The sequence below is a fragment of the Anser brachyrhynchus genome (assembly GCF_964034855.1).
Source record: "Anser brachyrhynchus genome assembly, chromosome: 6".
NCBI classification, from domain to species: domain Eukaryota; kingdom Metazoa; phylum Chordata; class Aves; order Anseriformes; family Anatidae; genus Anser; species Anser brachyrhynchus.
This window is the reverse complement of record NC_137700.1, coordinates 42,392,887-42,417,950: the sequence shown is the minus strand read 5'-3', so window position 1 is coordinate 42,417,950 and position 25,064 is coordinate 42,392,887. Positions and strand designations below refer to the sequence as shown.

General features: G+C 41.6%; 1 protein-coding gene across 4 annotated transcripts in view; it reads right to left on the bottom strand.

Moving 5' to 3' along the window:
- Window positions 1–25,064, bottom strand: part of DOCK1 (dedicator of cytokinesis 1) — a 281,310-nt gene that overhangs the window by 105,035 nt on the left and 151,211 nt on the right. For 3 of the 4 annotated variants that reach the window (XM_080596602.1, XM_080596603.1, XM_080596604.1), the window contains exons 28-29: window positions 18,602–18,703; window positions 11,797–11,891 (exon numbers count right to left, since the gene is read on the bottom strand). In XM_080596602.1, coding sequence (XP_080452728.1) covers window positions 11,797–11,891; window positions 18,602–18,703 — 197 coding nt within the window. Of the gene's footprint in view, window positions 1–190; window positions 951–11,796; window positions 11,892–18,601; window positions 18,704–25,064 lie in introns of those variants that run through there. The other variant, XM_080596605.1, reaches the window with a different exon arrangement.

Here is a 25,064-nt window from a genome sequence, read left to right as displayed (position 1 = left end):
GAGGAAGAGAGAAAGGCGTTGGGTCTGGCTGCGGGCAGGCAGAGGGGGAAACCTCTCCCATACCCAGCAGGGCAAAAATCTGAAAAGCTGGCAGGTGAAGGCTGCTGGCACAGCAAAAGGAAGGCAATTCTTGCATGTGCTGAACACCTTTAGCAGCTCAACAGACGCTGGATGAATGTACGCAGATATATTTAAAGAAGGAAAATGTTTTTATTTAATATTTTTTTAAATTATTGTTTTGAAGACCCCAAAAGAAAAAAGATCTTGTTAGATTAACTTTGGCGGCTTGCTCAGCCATTCGAAGAACTGGAGCTGTACAGAAGTACTTGAGAGTTTGTGGGAGGGCCAGAACGATTATTTCCCAACACAAATGATTCTGTGAATTCATTACCTTTATTTTAAGGGTGCTCTAACTGTGGTACATGTTCAAAACTAACGAATTCATCTCATCACTCCAACACGACCGTGCCAAGAACTGCCCAAACGTCACTGTCACGGGCTGCAGCAGCGCCTGCTTAACTCTGACTCCAAACCTTACGCTGAAAAAAGAGAAAGATCTGTCCAGAAGGGCCTGCCGTGCCCTCAGGAGGTGGACAAGAGACTCCTCAGTCCTCCCAGGCAGTGGTACCAACTTTCATGCCGATGGCAGCCAGTGATCTGGCGCTTCTCTTCTCTCTAAATACACTTTCAACACTTCTTGTCTTACGATCGTACAGTCCGTTATGTCAGAGCATGAACAGTTCTTCATTTTTTCAGCCTTGGTTGTTATTCCACTGGCTGTGTTTTCTCCTACTCGAACCGTCACAGCCTGTGTTCTGGAATACAATTCCACATTCCGCAGATGAAATACTTGTGATCCTAAAACTTAATAACCGTACAAAGGGCCTCGTTGTCTTCCTGCACTTGGAGGCTGCTGCTCGCAGAAGCCAAAGAGCTCCATAACTGTCAGTCTTTAGAAAGACAAAAAGCCAGGAGAGGAACATGTTGCCAAGGGAAAAGCAAACAGAGGTCTAGGCGTATTTTACAGAAGCGTACTAAATCCGTAATTGTGCCGGTCGGTATTCTTGTAAATTATATTGAAAATTCTTGCAGTAAAGGAACTGGGATTTGAAGCGATGCAGTAAAATTATCACCAATACTCCACTCTTATTTTTGTTTTTGTACAGCTCTGTTCTCCTTAAAATGGCTAACATTGAAAGGAGATGGAGATACAGTAGAAACGGTTATTCTTTTTCCCCTTGGCCACTCCAGCGCGGGGTGGCTGCGGGCAGCGGCCCTTTGGCTCTGCCAGGTAAGGAAGCAGGCCCGAAGGGCCCAGCTCTGTTTGCTGTGTCAGTCCTAAAAGGCACGACCCAGGCAAAAAGTCCCCTCGATGCCTCTCCAGGTCTGATAACCCCAGGTATGCTTTTGCTCCAGACCTGCAGAGCCAGCCGTGCTGACCCAGCAGGTGAAGGACGAACTTCTCCAACAGCCCTCCAATTCCCGGCTCCCTCACCCCTCGGGCTCAAAGCCTCCCGACCTCCTACACCCCCGGCAGGAAACGCGCTTCTTGCGATTCTTCACACTGGCATCAGAGCTTTCGCTGTTTGCCAATAACTCTTCTTCCTGTATCTCAAAGCAGTGATTAATGAAAACGGCCAAAAAGACGACCTGGGCTGTTGAGGGAACTGATTTGCCGACGGAAAGTAGATCGATAGGAATCAACGTGCTAAAGTATTTCCTGGGATGTCTGCACTTCTTGCCTGGAAGAAGGGAAAGGGGCGCTAATTTCTGTAATTCCTGTAGTTCTGACACTCCTTTTGTAAAAAAAGAAAATAGAATTACAGTGCGGGACTATTGATTTTGCTGGAAAAGTAAATAAAACATTTTCTGAAGTGTGACCGACCAGCCAAAAGGCCATCCTCCCTCCCACCCCCGCTGCTTTCCCTTTCCCGTGCTGAGAACAACGAAGCCCCACGGTGAGGGGCAGAGGCAGGGAACTCACAGCCCAGCTTCAAACAAACCGCAAACTTCATTACAAGTAATGGCCAAGAGAAGCATTTAAGCCTGAACTTGCATTTTTAAGACAGAAATAAACATTCTTTGTTACTTCTGAAGACCAAAAGTCGTGCTGGTGTTTTTGTTTTGTTTTGTTGGGTGTTTTTTTTTGAACACTGAAAGAGGAAAGGATTAATAAACCTCACCTGCGACAAAGCAGCACACATTTCACTCACCAGGTATTTTAAAATGTGTAATGGTATTAACCTGAACGAGGCTGACATGGAAAAATAACAACTTTAAGTGAAAATTGCTACACCTTCAGTTTTAAAAATAGGCGTCACATGATGCTAGCTTCCACCCTGACCAGAAGCGGAGAGCTGCTGACACGCTTTGGGATTTAACACCTTCAGCTTCGTTTGGTTACCCACTTCGTGACGTTGCTTTCACAAGAACCCAGCACCACATGTTCATGACCATGCCATGCGCTGTGTGCCAAAAAATAAAGGGGCTTTGTACCTGATAGGCGATGCGGACAGCATTTCCCTGTTTACCTCTGCATGGCTCATCGATCCAGCAGCTGACCCGTTGGGGCGCCCGAGCTGAAGCCGATAACGGAGCCGGCACACCGAGGTGGGTGCAGGTGTCCTTGTGTAGAGGCAGCACACGTCGTGGTGCTGTCGGCAGTGCCTTCCCCCTGCCCGAAGGACGGCAGCTGGGAGCCATGCTCATGGCACCACCAGCAGGTCTCTGCGGCAGCGAGCACGGGGTGGCCTCGGGGATGGAGCCCGCCGCTGCCCGGCGAGCGTGCAAGGACAGCACCCGTGGCGAAGCCATACGCACCCTCCTCGGCGGACGGCCAGCCTAAGGAACTGGGACGAGAGGACGAGGTGCTGCCGAGCTCCAGGCCAGCTCCATCCAAAGTAATCCTCCGCCAGCCCCAACCATCCCTGCCCAAGCCCGGCGGGAGCAGCAGCAGCAGCAGCAGCAGGACACTCCCATCATCTGTGCTCCCGCCACCCAAGGACACCGTGACAATTTTCTCAGCCTTGATTTTTGCCGCGCTTATCACCGACGCTTAACTTTTCCCATGGGAACCTAGATCGTGCTGTATCGCAACCATTCTGTCTTGGAGATGTTAACAAACAAACAAAAAAGACGATTTTATAGCCTGTGTTAAAATACCACTTGGGCTTGCAACGTACAGGGCACAAAAGGTAGAAAACAGCAAAATTCGGGTTAACAGGCAGGCACTATAAATGACACCTGCACGAGCACAACCCGATGGGTTCCCCTTGGCGCAGACCGGCTGCAGCTCTCACCGAGCTCTGGGTGCAACACTCCCCAGCTCTGTTTGGCCCCTCTTGCTCCTCACACACTCGGAAATTCAATAGTGGTGATAACACGCGATGCACTTGTAGTGCAAACACTGCTGGGATGCTCCTGCAGCCCCAGAGTTCAGAGTATCTCCCCGCCTAATCCCACCGTTTAAAAATAATTTATTTTTAAGTATGTTTTTTGTTTTGCTGTGTTTCTTTTTTTGTTTGTTTTTCTGCTCAAAGAGTGATTCAAATCCTTTGCGTGCTCCCAAGGAACTTGGTGATGCAGGGACAGAGACCGCTCCGGCACCAAGGCTGAACAGGAGCAGCCGGACAGAGCAGGGTAACGCCGTGAGGAGCATGGCCCCAGGGCTTCATGAAGTGAGAAGGGAATATCCATATGCAGCTTCATTGCAAACCCTCGTGGTGGTACAATAACGTGCATTCAAAGGTTCACGATCTCACCTCCCCCAGCTTCACCTACAGCTAAAACCTAAAACTAAAATTAAAGGAACTCTTCCACTGAAGGATCCGAATTAAATGAAATCTGCCAGGGGGTTCTTTTACTCCTGAAACCAGACCGAAAAAGTATGTAATGAAATATTATTATCCACTATTCAGTGCAGCGCATATTGAATTCTTCTTGAACTGAACCATTTGATAACTAAAGCCATCATGAAAACCAAACCGATAAATGTATTGTTTGGTAGAATATGCTTATGAGTACAATTATCAGGAAGAATTTTAATGTCAAACCCAGTTTAGAATCTGGGAAGGACATAATATACAAATCATTCTTTTGCATTTGAAATTAATTTGGCAGCACTTCTTCAGATCTCAATTAGACTCTTACCAGAGAATTGTCACGACGCACAGTCTAATAGCCACTTGTAGCTTTCTTTCAAAACAGTAGATTAGCTCCAGGAGTTCTTAACACCGCATATATGCGAGTCAGTTAAAAGTAGGTGCAAGCATACAAAATAATTAGTATCTCGTTAAAAGCAAAAAAGCCCATGGACATCTACAGCATACTCTGGATAACGATTTGAGAACTGAGGAAGAAACCACCCATTTGTGATGTTAGCTTGCTTTTGGTTTTTGTAACCGCTAAGCAAAGCTGCTGCTTGCGCTGGGTTGCGGATAGCTGCAATGCCCTATTTTTCTTTTAAAAAATCACATTTCTGAGCCACTTCTGGAAATGACAAACTGTGAGGTGCCTCTCAATTGCTCGTTATCTTTTGCAGAACAAATATTTAAGAGTTGATAAAATATATCAAGGAAGATGACCAGCAGTGCAAACTTTTGGCTTAGCAGCTATCCCGCAGTGAAGCCCCATGCGATGTCTTTTATGTACAAAACCACAACAGTCGCGTGTGAGCCTGCTGGACTAAACATTATTCTAAATTCAAATCTCTCTTTAAACTTCTGAAGCTTCATAAGATGCACGTAGTATTCAAAATGTCTTGAAGGGGTTTAAATCTGCCGCCAGCCCAAGGAGGACAGCCAGTTAATGAACTGGAGTGCTTCCAGGTCTAAACCTTGCTGCTTAAAACTTTGCAAGGAGCCAAAAATAGCAAGGCCTTGGAACAGAAAGATATATATATATAAACTTACCCCCTTCATATATGAAACTTCAGCTCAAAACACCAGCAATTAGGATCTATTCTCCCTTTTTTTCTAGTTGAGGAAGAGATCTTCCCCAGCACACAATTCCTGCCTTTACAGTTGCTCTAATTTTCTCATAACAAATAAAAGGTTGAAATGCCACGGAATACATCAGGAATATTTTCAGAAGACATTACCTACTACTGAACAGTGAACATCTGCATATTAGTCTCATGCTCCCCAGCGATATTTCTGAAGCAAGTGCTGCAAGAGGATCGTTCTTTGCCAGCAAGATTGGAGGTGCACCTCACTTGCGCTTCAGGGTGAAATACATCCCCAGCAGCCTTCGCCTGGTTTTAAAGAGGTGACATGGGATGCAGATCTATGCTCCCAGGAGGACAGCAAATCCCATGCACACTTTAGGGACAGAAAAGAGGTTTGTAAAGGGAAGCATAACAACAAACCGCAGAGTAAACAGTCGCAGTGGATGCACGACACAGTCACGCAGCCCGAGCCCACCTTCCTACCTGCAGAGTGTCTCTGTCGATAAGCACACGAGTGGCTCCAAACACACGAAACCCATAATTTAGGCTGTACAATAACATTTAAAATGGTAACTATTTTAGTCCTGGGAATCATTAGCCCACCTCTAGACCCCAGAAGCCGGGTACGTAATTTCTAACTCAGACCAGCCTGGGTGAAGTAACCTGCTCTGGAGGATGCTCCCACTGTGGAAACCACCGAGCGAAGAGCCCCTGCTGAAGCATATTCCTTCAAGGAATCTCAGCCTTTTCAGCAAAGGAAAAAGCCTCTGTTATTTCAAACCTAGCCAAGTACATTCATTTCATTCCCAGGTCCAGTTAATTTGACAGGTACAACACTAAACCAAAAATCCTGCAAGGTCTTTGCTGAAAAGGTCAGTGCATTATGCAACCAGGTTTTATGGACAACAAGAAATGCCCTCCGTATGCAGAAACAAATCTGCAGTATCTTCATAGCATTTATCCATGTGCACTCATCTATTTCATTTATAAATGAAGAATGAATTTCTGGGCACACGCACTAGTTCTGAAAACCGGATCCTGAAAAAGCGACATGCATTGAAAGATGTTATCCTCTATCTGTGCATTGCCAGTAGTGTTTTTTTGCTACACAGAGAAATATTTGCCACCAAAGAAAACAACAAAATTGCTCACATTCGAATGCTTATTTCATTGCATCCCTAAATAAAATTATTTACTTGTTCAAGTTGCGGGTCTGAACTCTCAAACATTCTAAATAAGTGAGCAGAGATCAATATACAAAGTATATGAATAGTCAGGAAAACAGTGCCAATTCCTTTTTGTTGGAGTTTTTCCAACTCTTCAGACTCTTCTTAAAAAATGTATCCCGTCTCTTCTTAAAATATAATTGCATTTCAAGCACTGCCTTCATCACAATATCCTATCTGAAAATGTAAAACAGTTACTATATTCCACAATAACAAATATTGAGTAAATACTTTAATGATCCATGCCCCAGATACAAGTGCAATCTTTCACATCATGCCTACTAATAATCACTATGAATATTGTATTAATCCAGGTTTGAACTGTATATATGCAGGTTTTCAGAAAATGAAGGAAGTTTCACAGGTTTTTTTTGTGCTTCCTCCTCCTCCTACCCCATGTCTGATACAAATCTGGCCTTTTTTTTTTTTTTTTGTAGTTTTCTGTCCAGAATCTTTGGACTCTTTCCCCCTGTTGTGAACTCCAACTCCACCCATCAGCAGTCTGACGCAGATTTTAAATGCAGGCTTTTTCCCTTGCACCTCATCTGACAGATGCAACTTGACTGGCCGATTACATAAGATCTAAGAGCTTATTTTCATACAGTTTTTAAAAACCATGGATGTTTTAGCTTCTATATGCCTTTATAAAGCACAGCCGATTACAGCATGACTTCAATAATTAAGCATAACTTCAATAACCTAAAAAGTACTTTTATTTTGGCTTTGGGTTACTTGTCAGTAGGAATAACTCTCAGGCGACCGCAGCCTGTATTAGACATCAAGGTCCACAGTTGCACAAAACTTTCCTCGGTCCATAAGCAGCCCAGGGCTTGTGCACTGCTGACGGACAGTCACCTACACAGCTGAAGTTCCTTCTGAAGTCACCGCAGAGATCTGCCAGGTACTGCTATGACAACCACGTAGCAGAGCAGCCTACATCTCCCTGCGAGTTCCCAAAATAAACATGTGCATCGCAATCCACTCCAGCAGCAGGAAAAAGGTACGCGTTTATCAGACAGATCTCCCCGATCGTCCTTCCTCCTCTTTCCAAGACTATTTTTTTTTATCAGGCAGAAAATTAATTAAAATTCTGGATTAGGTTTTCAGGAGGAAACCCACCTCCACACCTCCACCCACCTGCAAAGCCAACGCAGCACTGGAGGAGAGCAGGTAACAGCCTCCAGATTCCCTGGGCAATGCAAGACGTAATTCCTCTGGAAAAAAAGCATGTAGGCACTAGAAACCTCCTTCTCGCTGAGAAGCATCTTATCCCTTTTCCTCCGACTTCAAAAGGCAAAACAACCATGGATTTTATGTAAATGTGGACATTAGACACAAAAAATAGAACAGGAAACATCAAATTCATTTTTCATAGGCAACTCAGCTTCCAGAGGAACAGTTGCAGATGAAAGTAGCAGCTCGAAATTAATATATCATAAGGTCTACCAAAGGAACTGATCGTCTCAAATGCCAGAAGTAAGAGCAAAGATTAAATTATTTTCATTTACAAAAACGTAAAGAGGAACTGTTTATGTGTTCTGACATATCTGTTTTAAGAGGAACCTAGTTTAAGTTGTCAGCTGCTGACAAAAGTTAAAATAATTTCTAAAACATTTCTGAATCATTTCTAAATACGATTTAGAGGGGAAAAATATAAGCAATGTGAAATCCCTGTTGATGCTTCGACAAATGACATTCTTCCCACTACTTGCAGATAAAACTACTGGAGTGCCTTTTTTTGCAGGACGTCATGGAATGAAGAAGCTGCCTGAGAAGCTCTCCTAGTCCCCATCCTGACACAGAGGAAAAGCTCCCGACTCTTCGCAACTGCTAAGCACAGCTGTTGATGCTCATTGCAGAGATGAAATATCGCGGTGGCTGCAGAGCAGGGCCAAATGTCACTCTTCAGTATCCGGGGTCGGTACAAAGCAGCTATCATATAGCAGCTGTTGACAGAGCTGATAAAAATACTTTCTTTTAATCCGGTAGTATGATGCCTTTACCTTGATGGGAATAACTCTTCCTGAAAATATTAAAGCATATAAACCTTGCTGTAAATGTAATTAAAAGGTGTCCAAATATCTTAAACGGATGTATTAATAACTCCCAACAGCAATATTTAAAACAGCAAGTAGCAGTTTCTTTTAAAGTTAGCTCAGCTCACTCTCATTTTTAGGTAATGCGATCATGAATACATTTAGTAGCTCACTAACAGTTCACCATGTTTAAAAAGTCTTGCTGAAAATGAAAGTTGCAGTTGCAAAGTTCACCTCCAAGTTGCAGCTGAGAATCCACCAGCGAAGGCAGGCAGAGTGACAGGCCTCTGACAACTCTCTAGAGATCTTTTAGTCCATTCCCCTTCTCCCCAAATTATAACCAGCAGCTTAACAGATGCTTGTCAAACTGTTTTCAAATACCTCTGCTGCTGGAGACTCTGCAACCGCCCCGAGCAATGCGTTGCAGCGCTCGCTGCTCGAGTATTTCCCCCAGCCTCAAACCTGAATGTGCCTTGCTGCGGTTTATGGCTGGAATTTCGTACATTCATAATTCCACATGGCTCTGAGAAGACTGTTCCCATCTGCTCTGCTGCAAAATTTTGTGTATCTGAAGAGCATTTGTGCTCTTCCAGCCCCTCTGCATTCTCTCTCCTTTAAACTGAACCAAAAGCAATGGCCATTTCAATCCATATGTGGATCAAGACTTAATTAAATACCATTTGAATATTCTTTCCACCCACCCACCTCCATGCTATGCCCTACTATGCTATGACCTACTGCCACCCGGTCATCAGTTTTTCTTTCCATCTCTGTTGCACGAATATTGCTGTTTACTGAACAACAGCAGCTGACCTGGAGCTCAATCTGACGATGAAAGGGAAAGCCACGCTGTCACTTTGGAAGGTCTCTTCTCCCCTCCTCCAAAATCTCACGCTGCACGGCACCCGATGAAGCCCCCGTGGCACTACCACGTCTCGCCACGTCTGAGCAGCAGACACCAAACAAATGCCTCCTGGAACGTCCTGGGGGGCGCACCAAAGGACTGCAGTCCTTTACGAAATCAGTACCACTCGAAGCCTTTGACTCCTGATTAACAAATTGTTTTGCTAGAACAATGGACGCTGTTTTAAATTAAATTAGAGGCCTGTAAGTAGAATTAAGTGACACATCTAAGAAAGAAAAGTTAACAATTATCTCATTAGATATGAAGGTTTCTGTGTTCATTTCAGATAGGAGGTGATGTGGCACGACTACCTGTGTTGCTGAAGCAAAGGCCTGCTGAGGCCAGGAGGCAACCCTGGACATGGCCCAGCGCAGCCAGGGCCGGGAAGGATGCAGCACTGAAGTTTGGAAGCAAAATAGGAAATACGGTTGAACAAAGAGTAGTACTACATGTTAAAGTGCTCAGAAGGCATCCCTTAGGAGGTGCTGCCGCTGCCTCCCCTCTTCTCTCCACCCCAGCAGAGAGGGCCCGGAGGTCTGACTTCTACATGAGGTCAGTCCTTCAGTCCTTTGCCCTCTGTTTCCCACTCCCAGACATACCTCACACAAAGAAACAACCGAGCTCAAAAACATTCTCGATATAATTAAAAATTAGTTCATTTCCTTTAGCTTGTGTCACAGAAATAATTTGCAGAAGTATTTTGTGAGAGGGACACGAAACGGCACGCTCCGAGCCAGTTCTACTGAGAAGAGCTTTAAAAAGACAGAACTTGGTCTTAATTTTTTCTCCTTTCCTTCAATAAAAGTTTATAGGTGTGAAAATAAATGGAGCAGACGGACAAAAAGGTATTTTACAACGCTGCTTCCTGTTTTTGGAAACCACATTAACTTCAACAGGAAAAATGAAAAGCACTCAAATCAATTCAGAAGCATTTACCAAATGAGCTGGTGTAATGAAAATGAACTTGTAAATTAGAGATGAACAACCCCCTTAGCACTGCTGCGGATATTCATCAACACCAGAAAGCCTTGAAGAAAATGAAAAACAAACCAAACGAAACCCCAAATACCCTTTAAATACTACTCAAACATTATATGGGTACTGCAGTTACCCACGAAGAGAGGAAGAGGCGAAGATCATCACAACACATCCTGCTTCTGCTTTTCCAGGACTCACTGTTCAGCTCGGCAAAAAGACCAGACGGTACTCGAAGGATCAGGAAATCAAAGCCCCAAGCCTAACTGAGGGCATCACACCGCGTGTTACTCCAAATTTCCCAAGGGAGAAGCTGCCTGCTAAGGATCCCTTTGCACTTTAAAGTAAAAACATGGGGGAGGGAAACGCTCTTTCTACACCTTTGCTTATACATTTCTGTGACTGTGATTCCACAGTTAAAATAAATAAATAAATGGAAATTGAGATCAGAACCGCACCAAATGAACATTAAGAAGTTATCTGGCAATACCGTGAAGGTAATTTGAGGAATACCCACCTTCATCAGACCTAGGGAAAGAGCCACTGCACCAGTTCAGCCCTGGTTTACTGGCACTAGTGTCCAAGCAAAGACCTTCCTGCTCATGTTTCAACCTCCCCCAGAACTAAGTGGAGCACAGAGGTGCTCTCCTTCCTGAAAGGATGCCAGGTAGCATATGCTGCGAGGGTTTCCAAAGCACCTGCAACAAAATCCTCCGGATAGTTGGAGTTCTTGAAGCAAAACTGCTTTCAAAATTTTTTAAAAAAGAAAGAAACCCAGCGGGCTTCAGATCTTCCTCATCAAGCAATCTCAAAGGGTTCCTGGTTTTAAAACAACAGGTGCTTTGCGAGCTACAGCCGCACAGGAGCGTGCATCCACAGCCCATGGATGTGATTCAAAAGATGGCTGCTTCTAACTCATGTTTACTAGGAAAGGATTTTATTAGGTGGTTAAGACAACTTCAGGAGCTGGGATTAAAATTATGGTGAATTTTTATACTGAAAGTAGTAAGTGTAGTACAGGATTTTATGTAGGTAAACACTGGCAACTTTACAGCCCTGGTAGCTACCAGTAAGCACAGAAGAGATTTCTCCAGGCAACTAGTAAATAAAATGTTTTTCCTTATACTTTCATCACAGTACACATTAAAGCATTTGACGCTCTTAATGGATGTCACAAACATAAAATATTACATAAAGGCGTGTTCAGTAATGACAATGCTGCAATTGAGCAAAAAACCAGGGATTAGAAATATTACAGCTCGTCTCTTCTTTACCAGGCTGATGGAATCTGGGTATAAATGCCCTTTCAGGTCTGCCTTGTTAATACCACTGAAAACATTCCAGAATATAACTCCGTGTCAGCATACAGTAACCACTAGTTTTTGAGGTCATACGCGAAACGTACCATTGATCTCTAAAGGAATAAATTTATTAATATCAGATATGTATAGTTCCCTACTGAATCTGCAACCTGTTCCAAAATTTTGGCTCTCTGAATGACGCCACCCTTAATTTGGGGTGCCCCAAACCAGGCCCTTGAAACATCCTCCTGAAAAGGCAATTTTTAAATAATTATTTGCATCCCAGAAGGAAACGAAAAAACCCTAGCTGCCGCATTGTGTTTTACTGTTTCCAAGCAACACTGTTGTTTCAGATCAAACGTGAAACAGCCATCTCAGTAAGCCACAGTGCTTTTTCCTCTATACTTACTTATTCTGCATCATGTTCATTATAACCCAGTCGAAGGGATAGACGTTCTTCCCAATGAGATTCTTGAACATGATGAATGTTTCCATCAGAAAATCCTAAAACAAGAGAAAATATTTGGAAAAGACTGCTCTTATAGATCAAAAAACCACAAGTGATAGTGTCAGTTATTAATGACTAGATTCAAGAGGTGCTTTATTGTTCTGCTTCATAAAAAAGCCATTATTCATGTAAAATAAATTTTACTAAGTCATATTTCTATACGATGTATATAAATTCTGCAATGATTCCATTTAAGCTTTTCAGAAACGGTATCAATGGCAATCCTACATCGTGAAGGACTCACTGTATTACTCAGGAAGAAGCTATGGAAAGGAAGCTTTTGCTGAAAAAATGTTTTCTTTTCTATACCGTAGATTCATGCACCGAGTCTCTCTCTGTGCACGCAGACTGTATTGCAGCAAACACGTAGCAACACACGCCTGGTATATACTTGACCTTTTTGGAGGTAAAAATTAGTTTAAAACATACGTAAAAAGCTAAAAAGAGTAAGGCGTTAATTTTAATCTTGTAATTAGACTGAAAATACTCCCTGGCACCAGTTGCTGAGTTTTCCTTCTCTTCAAGTATATCTGGCTGAAATTTTCCCTTGCTGAAAACAAAATTATGCTTTTTGTTTTGTTTTGTTTTTAAGCCAGAGCTCGGAAATGGATTCAGGTGAGTGCTGCGGTGCACATTACCCACGACCTCGAGTAGCTGGTAACAGTGCTTCTGGTTTGGCCATCAAGAAGCTACGAGAGACTTTCTCCCTAAAGGGAACAGCAGTAATTGCTTCTGCAAGTGAAAATCTGACCCAGAACAAAGTTAATTTAGTAGCGCAAACCAATTTATTTCTACCCAGATATAAACAAACATCTCTTTGGAACAGAAACCTGATGTACTTTACAGTGTAAATCATCTTCTACAATTTGGGCATCTATAATTGCTATCTAACAATTTAAGTGATATCAAATGTCCAGAGTAAGATAGAGAGAGGGGAAAAAAAGGAGCTTAATGCAAGCAGTCCTTGATTCACTTCACGCAGAGATAAAAATGAACTTTTATTCTCGTCCAAGGTTAAAATACTTTTCGTTTGCTACAGCTCCTCAGTAACTGTTTTAATACTGTCTGTCTTTTAAAATGTCAAATGTCTACAAAAAAAATAAAAAAATTACGTTCAGTGGGCTTCAAACTAAGGCTGTTTTTTATGTAACCTTTTCAGTGAGAAACAAATAAGAAGTTACTGCTCTTACACGGATTTCTTCATATGCGAGAGCCAGCGTCTTTGCTAGATTTTATCTTAGGATCCGTTGTTCTTTTAAAATATTTTTCCTGGCTAGAAATTCATCACTGGTGTGAAACAGGGAGATGCAGAGGCCCTGAGGGCACAACGTGGGGATCAGGAAGGGATGTGGAGCTCCTGGCTGCTCGGCTGGGCCCTGTGCACGGCGCAGGGTTTGCTGTGGGGCTGCACAGGCACCGGCCCAGGACCCAGGCCAAAAGGGGCCAACAGCAGCCACAAGACACGTTTTCCCCCCAGATCTACGACATTACTGAAGCAACTCCCGTGTTCTTTTACCAAAACCACTCCCGACACAACAACATCAAAAAAGATGTTTTGACATTAGCAGGACTGAGGTGAAATTTCCAAGCGCTTGTGGTTCATGAGATGTTACCGGTGCGTAAGGCACAACCCAGCCCGGACACACACCCCACCAGCTCAGGAAAACGTGTCTTCATTGAGCCGATCAAACTGCATACTTTACTGCTCGTTTTTCATGCATTTGGTGAGCGAGTTACATAATTCCTAATAAGCACATTGCATATTTTGCGGCCCAAGCACCGCACCCAGTATTTACGCCATCTAAGTGCATTCTCCCTTCCTGGGGCACGCGCTGGGTGCTCTGCTTACCGATGGGGCTGCTCCACAGCTCAGCAACGGAGCATTTCAGTGCAAGCGGCACCGTGGGAAGGGTCATCACCTATCCAAGAGAGAAGATCTGAGCTCACAGTGACTGTTTTTCCTACTATTTTGTGACTACAGGTGTATACTCACTTAGTTTCTTGCTGCAACCCCCACCTTATACTTTATTTGTTGCTGGTTTTGGCTGTTGAACCTCTGCATAATTTGCTGATCAAGCTGCATGTGACACTGGATGAATTTTCCTTTTTTTTTTTTTTGATGATTCACATTTGTCACTGACCTTAAACGTTGTCCTACACGGGGGCTGAACTACTTTGCTGATTCAGCCCTACATTTTCATCTACCGATATTCGCATTTTAATAGTCCTAGTTTCACCTGGGTACTTTAAATAATGCACTGTAGTAACTAATGTAATTAGTTAGTAAATTAGTTAGTAAAACTAATGTAAATTCATCAACTAAAAAGCTTCTGATGTTTACCTGTATTTTATGTACTCTCAATCCTGTTCTCTTTTTAATTTTATCTTTCTTATAAAAAATTAAATGGTTTATATGGGATAACTTCTTACTAGGAGCAAAATCCAGCTTTTGCATGGGGAGTGGGAACGGACGGGGGAGCTATCAGTTCATGCTGTGGTGCTGTACAGCCTGTTTACTTTCAGCATACCTAGATTCAGAACAAATTATTCTGAACATTTGAAAGATGATTGAAAAAATGTAGTAAAGGAATAAGGGAACTCTCGATCTCTTGCCAGCTGCAGATACGGATCCTGTTCACTGTCCCAAGGAAGCAACATTCACAATAGATGGGACCCCTTCACAATTCCCATCCAGTTACAGAAGGAAACCAGAGCAAGCTCAGCCTTGTAACAGGGAAGGACATGACAGAGGCTTTTCAGCTGAGCCCTCGCCAAGCTGCAGCGTGGAGGCTGTTCCCAGACAGGCGGCTCTCCAGCCCCACGTGGGGACACTTCTGCTGCGGGGTCCCACCACCACGGGAACTCGAAGTCCCACACTCACACTACAACTCGAAGTCCTAGGAGCGAACCATTTTAAGGGGAAGGATGGAGGTGCACAAAATGGTGATCCTAAACATTATATGGAGCTCATCTTCCTACTCACTTCGCTGACCTCAGGGCAATATCCCAAATGCCTTTAGGAGGAACATTTCTTAAAATATTCCACGGAGCAAAACATTAGACCTTGTTTTTGTCAACTAGTATCACAAGTTCCTCAAACAACCAAATATGAAATCTACCAAGTAAAAAAGGGAGCGAAATCAGTTAGCTCCAGAAATAACCCCACTGATCGTGGATGATGTTTCATCTCAGGATGATAGTAAGCTTGACAATAACAAATTCCTCTTTGAAAAGAAACACCTTAATCCGAACAGCTTCTAAAATTGAACCTAAACAATATATTCTACAGGGAGAGATAAGACTGGTTTTATCGCATTCCAGCTCATCTCTTCTAACATTTGAAGGCCAAGAAAGACCATTATAATAATCTAAAACTGACACCTACCTAACACAGGCCATAAAGTTTCATCTAGCAGTTCCAGCACCGAGCTTATAACTTCTGGTTAAGCATAAGCACATGCTGAAGAAAGATTTAAGCGTTTCAAATGGTGAGGAAGCAACCACAGCTTCACTTAAGTTCATCATGTGAAATGGAAAAAAAAATGAAGAAAACACGGTGCATTTCTGTTTGAATTTATCTAGTTTCAGTTTTAAATCACTACTTTCTTATGCCTTTGTGATTAGATGAAATACCCTGTCATAGGAGAGGCCGGTACCAGCTCTGTATGTAGGGACTTTGGGTTCAAATGAAATCAGTTTGGATCCAAACTCTCAAGAGAGGCAAAGAGCACTGGCAGAAGGCTCAAAAATGGTAGGACTAAAAAGAAATGGGGAAAAAAAAAGCATTAAAAAGTTAAACTAAGAAGGGAGAAGGGCCTGCTTTCCACCCAAACCACGCGGTATCAGGTAATATATATAGTTCAGTACCATCCCACCACTGAAGACAGACAGAAAAAAAAGCGTTAAGAGGAACATGGGAAAATCTGAACCACAGCACTGATAGAGGTAAGGGAGGCAATGCTCCTGGGAGAGCAAGTAAACCCTCCTGTACTGAACAAGATGTGGGTTTTGAATTAACACTGAAATCCCATATAAGAATAAATACTTAAGAGAACTGTAACTCCCTATTTGCTACTCACTGAAAAGGTTATCTATCTTTTTTCATACAGAGAAATTGGGTTGTATCTTCATCCTTTTGTCCTACGTGATGAGCAAATGGGGGTGGTTTTTTTTTGTGTGTAAAAAAGGTAGTTTATTCCATGAGGTTTCTTTTTATCACAAGATTTACAATGTATTACCATTACACCTCTGACCTTCATTTTTATTACTTACATTTTAAAGCCAATTTAAGATATTATTACTTACTACGAGCATACTACCTATTCAATGTTTCACCAGAATACTACGCACTTTAGTTTCCACTAACATGCATCATCATTTAATCAACAATGTTATTAAAACATTTAAAAGATACATTTTAAGTAAAGGTACAGGGACTATTACACCAACTGACTAAGCTTGGATTAGCATATCTTCTCCTACAAACCACAGTCAGGTGGCGTAACAAGCAGAAAATAAGCAATCAAACGGTATATATGCTGATGAAAAATAAGATTTTAATAATATGGAATAAGCCCATCCACAAAACCCAAGAACACGCAGAACAGGATGAATATACCGGGAGTAAGGACAAAAGAAAAAAGTGATTCATCATGTATCCCAAAGCACTGCATAGCATATAAATCACTCTCTTAAAACAAGCAATTATAAATAGATCACTTGCCAAACTTCAAATGCATAAATACTCTCTTGTTTTCACCAAGGAAGATCTGACCCTAGAGAATCACCTCAGACAATTTACAAAAAAATGACTTTTAAATAAACACTTTTAATTCTGTTAGAATAATCACAATTTCCTAACCGATTTTCTTTCTCTGCATTTTATCATTACGAGGTTAGAGAGCAAACTGCTTTTACCTTTTCCTTATAAAACCCTGTAATCAGTTTGCCTTTTCCAGAGCTACGTGGTTTGAACCACTTTAAAACTACAAAAATATTTGCCTTCGTTAACCAGGAGTGTTAACTCCTGCCTTTTCTACATGCTAAAAACATTATTTCACCGAACTAGATACATTTAGCTAGGGAATGCTTCACTGCTAGAGAACAAGTCTTATGAGGAGAAGCTGATGGAGCTGGGGTTGGTTAGCCCAGAGAAAAGGAGGCTCAAGGGAGAACTTTTCACTCTCAACAATTACCTTAAAAGAGTCTATAGTGAGGTGGGGATTGGGCTCTTCTCCCAAGCGCCAAGTGATAAGACGAAGGGAAACGGCCTCAAGTCTCACCAGGAGAGGTTTATGTTGGATATTAGGAAAAATGTCTTTACTGAATGGGTTGTGCAGCACTGGAATAAGCTGCCCAGGGAAGCGGTTGAGTTGCCATCCCTGGAGGTCTTCGAGAAATGTGTATATTTAGGACTTAGAAGTAAGGTTTAGTGTTGGACTTTAGTACTAGGTTAAAGGTTGGACTAGGTGATGATCCTAGAGGTCTTTTCCAACCTGAATTATTCTATGATTATTACTGGAAAACCAAGTGGGGAAAAAAAAAACACTATCCAAGGATGTGCTTCAAGAAGCCAAAAGCAACTGGGAAGCAACCATTTAATAACGTGATGCTCTTCTGCAGGTCTTTGCAGTTGAACTTTGTCTTCATTCTCCTGAATCAGCTTTGTACTTCGCTCTTCCAGATCTGGTACAAATACATTGAGCAACAGAGGCTCTAGCACCTGATCTGAAAATTGGCACAGGGCAAAGAGCTCAAGTCTTGCAGAACAGAAGCAGAAGTAAGGAGAACAAAAATTAAAGACAAAAAGGAAAACTGGAAAGTCCAAACAAAGAAATTACACAAACAGAAGACCATGGGTTTTGTTCCATTGGGTACAGAAGGAAGAAAGGAATCTAAACAAAGGCCACCCTGAAGATTAAAGCACAGATGAAAGCTGCCTGAAGTGCCTAACAGAATCCCCTGCAGCAGAGTGGGCAATGTAATACAGCTGATCAGACTTCAGGTCATCTGCTAATTGATGGATCTCAGCCAACAAGTTTGGTAGCTACTTTGCAGCATGCACTTGCCATATGGCAATGATGGTTTCAGGTCATTAGAGAGTTATCTCCTTAGCTATAAACTCCCTTCTATTATGCTCTAATTAAGTTGTGTTGTAGGATTAGTTAGACTACTGAACGACCACGAGAAGACAAATTTCAATTATTATTGCTTATTTAACAACTGAGAGCATCTTTAAGGTTAAAATGCTTTGTATAAATTTTAAAGCTAGCAGGTCTGCAAGTAAAAGCTATTTAAACAAATGAAGAAAATTGGGACATCTGGGAGATTTAATGCTAGAACTTCTTTTCCTCAAGAAAGCTTTTTTTTCCCCCCTCTCTCCTTAAACAAAACAGATTTTTAGTAATGACTTGGAATTACTATTTCCTAATACTTTCTTTTAATTACCTTACATCTAATGTCTCAGAGCTTGCATTGAAAATGCTGAACAGCTCCAGAGATGAGCTGCATTTCTGTGTGCGGCAGGAAGGTTAATTTGGTCCTTTGCAAATTCAGCAAATGTCACACTGCTTTATTAATTATTTTTAGATTACATTTGTAACTTTAAACATTTTATCCACGCTTCATAAGTATATTTAAAAAACACGAAAAAAAAACAAACGCAAACTAAGCTGTCTTGTGGAGAGATAAAAGACGTTACACTTACCACAACATCTGACCTCATCTTTCCAAAAGTCTTGATTAAATGAGCGTAGTGATAGTCCTCCATTTGCCTTAAAATGGCAGTCATGCAGGCAACAAAACTTCCCTATGAAAAACAAATATATAAACAGGTCAAGGATTTAAGATAGGGCAACATAATACTTGCTGTCGAAACACAGTATTGTTAGAGAGCTCTACGTAAGAAAGTCGATAGAATTCTATTGTTTAAATTCATTGATACGCAAAATTCTGTCAAGAAAACAAAAAAAATCTTGAAAAAGTTTCGATATCCAATTTCATAGCTTTATCACCAACTTCACTGAAGATTTTGCAACATATTTTTTCATATAAAAATTGTTCAGGCATTAAAGGCTTTGGAAGGTAATAAACTACTGCTAAAAATATCACACAATATCAGTATTTGCATTTGGGAAGTCAATACTATGCTCAGGGAAGAAATCTCTTAAAATCATTACACTGAGCATCGCAGCCTAACCCCAAGTTTAAATTTATTGACCGGTATTTTCAGATACTGTGACGCTTGAATAAATAAATAAATAAACCAACTAAACCCAGTAAATTCCACGAAAACAGGATAACAAACCTCCCTCTCTCAAACCATGGAAAACATAAGAAGTGACAAAGAAAGTTTAATCTTTCTTTCTGGCACATGAAAATATCACTCAGGACTCAAAAGCATATTATTATGAAAAACCCCTTCTATTGCTACTGGAAGCTCCAACCCCAAAGTGACATTTCTGCATGCTCATACCCCTTCTGTGACTATCTGCTAAAGACGTGTTGACTGGTTATGGTAATAGCACCCACACCTTCTCTGATATTTAATGAAGGAAAAAAGAAAAAAAAAGAAAAAGAGAATTATTCAAAAAATAAATGATTCTATATATGGCTTACTGAAATTGTAAATTCACCTTTCTGTGCTGTATTCAAGGTTATTCTATGTCATGCATAGCGTGACACAACATGCAGTGAATTTCTATTCTTTTTAAGTACAGCACAGAGTTTTTATTGTTTAGCTTTACGATCTTTATTATTTTCAGTTTAGTATATTTATTGCTGCATCAGGCCGAGTAATTGAGATCAAATGCAAAACGACATCAGGTTATCAGTGTGCATTAAAAGCCCTCCTATTTACCCTCCAACCCCCAAACTCCACAAAATAAGCACTCCTTCAATATGTTTTTCTCCTGTGTAATGGGGTTTATAGCTGAACTCCTACAGAGCTGATCTTGTCCAGGCAGGAGCATTCAGGTTTTTTTACACTATGCAATCGTCTCTGAAGAGAGTTCTTAGGCATACGCAAATGATGAACCTGAAAGGGAAGGGCCACCTGATCCGCCGTTCCACTGCATCAAAAGAACTTTCTACAAAACTACAACGTGAACAGAAGCAGTGGCTGTACAGAAGATAATGGTTACTACTGTGAAAAGTAAATAAGACTGGATCATCTCAAAAGAAAAAGGGAAGGCAAAACGATAATTGCCAAGACCGTGTATAACAGGCACTCTACAGAACAGACACCACGGAAGAGCCTACGCCTGCTGGAAGACTTCCAACAGCCCACTTTCAGGCCTATTTCCACTCGTGATGCCACCAGTCCAAGCGATGCTCCACTGAAATTTAATTGTTTTAAAAATTGGCTACGTAAGTCTTGACTCCAGGTGTAATTCAGTCCATCGCGTCTCCAAAGGTTCTGGGGATGGCTCCTAAAGGCTCGGGAGAGCTGAAGACAACCTCTCTTCTGCTTGTGGTACCTTGGTATGGATGGCCACTCTCTTAACGACTGTGCAGTGTCCATTGCTTTGCAAACACATAAATGTGCATTTCCTTCACATAACATTATCCACATGTTTCCATCTAGTCCTTTTCACGTAAACCACCAGTAAATGTCCAACCTCTGCTTCCTTCCAACTCTGTGGTTCCTATAACCACCTAATAGCTTTGATCAGAGTGCTGTTTATCTACCCTTTTGATGTGTAATTTAAGTTACTATACATGGCTGCAACAGCCAAAAGACGAATTTCATAGCTGAAGAAATCCTGATGGCAACTTTGCATATGACGCACTTTAATATCCCCTTTAGCTACAGCAGGAGCTATACCTATCCATGGATGAATTTCACTGCCATTTCCTTCGTGCCTGATGGCGACCCTCTCCTCTCCATCAAGTAGAAGTGAGGACCACTGCTTGCAAACCCCAGCTCCCTCTTGTGCCAACATCTCCACCACTTGCCCAGGGATCGCAACCCTTGCCGCTATGACTGTCCCAGTAAGCCAGGAAAGATGGCAAGTCACTGGCGAGAGAGCTAATTACATCCGAGTATCTTCCTAGTAAGCACAGGGAGATTGGAAAGGACACATGAAAGTTTAATGTCTCATAGTTCAACACACTACGTCTACCGAACGCGTGAAAATGAAAATATGAAAGGTCGTTGAAAACCTTGAATGTTTGCTGGAGAAAAATAAATACGGAAATATAAACAAGCTTAGAATTGCAAATGAAGCACGAATGTGAGGAAATTCTGTAGCACAATTAAATGTTAGTTGAAAAAAGAAAAAACAACAAATCACAAAAACAACTACAGAAACTTGTCAAATATTGTAACGTCAGCTTAGGCTGAGCCCCCAAAGTGGTTTCTACCTGACGCTTCAGGGTCTTTGACAAGTTAATCAACATTATTTTCCATTTCCCTGCATAAAACAATGCACCATGCCCATCTTCTTAGTATTATCTTGATAACAAAAAACCTTTCCTTCTTTAATATCGTCCCCTTACGCCTCCATTGTACTGCACACACACCTCTCTCCTCCAACATTCATCTTCAGATCCCCACCTGCTAAAGAGTGATTAAGGCCCTGCTGGTTAGCAAAATCTGTTTAATATTACAAAAAGTATACTATTAGTCTTCTGCTTACTTTTCATAATTGTCTTTGCACTTTAAGGTATCATTTGCAGCCAGCATGCTCTTAATTACAACACTAATAAAAATTTGTAATTATTTATAGGCAATATTTGTATTGGAGGTATTTTAATATGGCCTATTAACTATTTAGCATTAGCTAACAACATTATTAAATTTTAATCTTTAGTTGAGTTTTAGTCTTTAGTCGGATTCAGAGACCGTTGTTGTCTTCTGCAGCACGCCACGCCAAGCAATACAAAGAAAAAAAAAAGGGAAAAAAAAACAACTAATTGTCTAAAAAAAATCAATTTCAATTTTAACTTTAGGAGTAATTGCAAACCGACATTTATACAGCAAGTACTGCAAGGGCAACATAGGGGCTTGCCATTGCCCCGTGCAATTATTAGCTATTTATTCATTGAAATAGTGTCAAGGCTTACACTGAAAACCCTTTTGCATCCTTCCTTACTAGCAAAGTGCAGAAACAAACACTGGAAATGAAGTATTCGAGAAGAAGAAAAAAAAAGAAAAAACAATAACAACAACAAAATCAACCAAAGAAGCTGATTCTTCTTCAGAAACTATGCATTATTATTCAGACAACACATTGTATATAAAACGACAATGTAATTCTGAAATGTAAACTTATTTCTAGTTCCTCTAAAATACAATTCTGAATAAAAAGTTGAAGATGTTCACGAATGCTCAAAAAGTACTTATTTTCTTAAATTATCTTTATAATAAAATAATAAACGTTCAAAGGGCCCTTTATTAGATATGGATAGGAAAATTTTAATATAAAATAACCCCCTCAAGTAATAGTAATGCTGAAGATTTTCAGAACGAGGAGAATTCCTTGCAGTAGAGACAACACGTGCCAATGTTTTTTTCCTGCAGGGGTAAAGCATATGATTTTAAATAGCCTTGTCCATGTTCTTCCAGGGAAATCTCTAAGTTGGAGATAGGAAGCTCCTTATGTGTAGTGAGAAAATCAAAGAGAAATCAAAACTAGTTAAGGGAGGTTTCATTATCATTTCCCTGTTACAATGAATCAGAGATCAAATTAAAGGAACTTAAGTTAAAATATATATATATTTATATATTTTGCTACTTTTTTCCTTACATGGTTTAAGCAGCTAAAAGAAAAAAAAAATCAAGAAGGTTAAAATGAGCTTCTCACTAGGTTTTGGCTTTCACAACATTTTCACAGAATTTCCTTTGGTGAAAATGTGTGAAACCCCTCACACGCCAGTTTGCAGGGATGTACAAATGAAGTTTTCTCTTTGCTTACACGTACCATGTATACATTAACAGCAAGTAAATAAAAAATCAGTGGTTCACATTTCTAGAGCTGATGAATAAAACTGCCGCCACTTCAAGACTCACAAGATAAAAATTTATCTTTTTTAGCTGAATTTAGCTTTTCAGTGACTCCTGCCAAGACTCTGGCTGCCACATAAAGGCGCATTATAGTTTCCTACCAACTATAAAACACCACAGGTCTGCGAACAAGTCTGGTCACTGAAGTAAAAGACCTTTTTTTTTCTTATTGAAAAGATGCCACTTTTTATGGCGGAGGAGTCCCAATCTTTTGTCTGCAGTTTCACCCCCTGTGGAGCACCCACGGGCTCTCGGGAGGCAGCAGCCCGGGCGCGTATTTCCTAAGATAACGCTTTTAGTGGACCAGAGCTCTTGAAATTGTTAAAAAAATAGACTTTGGGGAAGTAAATAAGTGTAACTTAGTTATGTTCTTCAGTTCATTGCTTCGTGTTTTACCAAGAAGGCTAGTTTGAAAACCACACGGAAAAGAAAAATACTCTAACCCACCCTAACGATGTACTCGTTTGGGAAGGGCGTTATTCTGGACGGTGTTTCATTTGAGAAGGCTGGTTCAAAGCAACACGTTTGTGGTCAAAGACAGCCCAGGCCGGCAGTTCTCCTTGCAGCCGGAGAAGCCTGGGCAAGAGCTCACGGGGCCCCAGCGAGGACGAAACTCAGCCGGCACAAAACATAACAAAGCGACAAACCACCTGTGAACGCAGAGAAACCTCCTCGGCAAGAACAGCAAAAAGGATCCTCGCAGATCTAAACCCGAACGCGAGACCACAATAACTTAACTGGAATTTGTTTTGCAAGAGGCGTATTTATGAGACCCTTGATGATATGCACGATGAGACTACACACGAAACCTTCTGAGCTTCGAAGTGCCTTGCACTAACTTTGGTAGAAGGCAAACACAAAATTAATGAGATATTTTAACAACACCATTTATCATTTTTTTCTAAGGCTCTTTTTCAAAGAAGTCCATTTTAACCAAAAATGTTTCATTTTAAAAAGCTCTAAAGAGTCTCTATTAAATAGTATGCCCTTCAATTGAAATCACAGTGCTTAAGATTTCTGAAGGTCAGTCCATTTATTTTTGGTTTCCTAAATGCAATTGCCTTTCCTCACGCTATGTAACGAAATACTTCACTGAAAATCTAGAGAACTGCCCTCAAATCTGTTTCAGGTATTTTGCCTTATGCTGGTATTAGTGCTAGTACAATACACAAAAACAGTATTTATGGGTATGGCCAGCATTCAAGTAGGGTAAAAAAAAGGAAAAGCCACAAAAAATCTGTTTATATGGAATTCAGCACACATACCACATTTAGTACAGGCTGTAACATCTATGCAAAGTGGTTCTGGGATCTAGAATTACTAATTTTCCATGTAACTATCGTTGTTCCACAGCAGCCAAAGCCCTGTGTACCACTCGTGTGGTATCAGGACACCCTGGGATGGCCAAGAAAAGAGACACGGAACAAAAAGACACACGGTGACTGCACATGTCCCTGTTTGAGGAGTAGCTTCCACCCAGCTCCACGTGCAGGAGCAACCTTTGGGTAAGGCTTCCAAGATGCCGTGGCTGAGGGAGCTGGGGTTGGTTAGCCCAGAGAAACAAGAGGCTCAGGAGGGAACTCTTCACCCTCTACAATTACTTTGAAGAGGCTATAGCGAGGTGGGGATCGGGCTCTTCTCCCAAGCACCAAGTGATAAGACGAGGGGAAATGGCCTCAAGTTGCACCGGGGAGGTTTAGGTTGGATACTACAGAAATGTCTTTACTGAACGGGTTGGGTGGCATTGGAAGAGGCTGCCCAGGGAAGTGGTTGAGCCACCACCCCTGGAGGTCTTCAAGAAACGTGCAAATGTAGAACTTAGTAGCAAGGTTTAGCGTTGGATGTTAGTACTAGGTTAAAGGTTGGACTGGGTGATCCTAGAGGCCTTTTCCAAGCTGACTGGTTCTGTGTTTCTGTGATAGCGCTGCAGAGACTCCTGGTGAAATGTGTTGTTCTGGCCCTCGGCCTTGATAACTCAACCAACATGGGTGTAAGGGCATCTCTCTGGGGACTTGCCACTTGCAGTCTCTCAGGCCGACAGCATGGGGTGCACGCTCGTACACACCACCAGAAGGAGCAGCCATCTCCGGAGAGATTTAATAGGGCAATAAAAAGGTTCCTGACGCCAATACGAACCTCAAACAAACTGCCTTCTTCACACCAG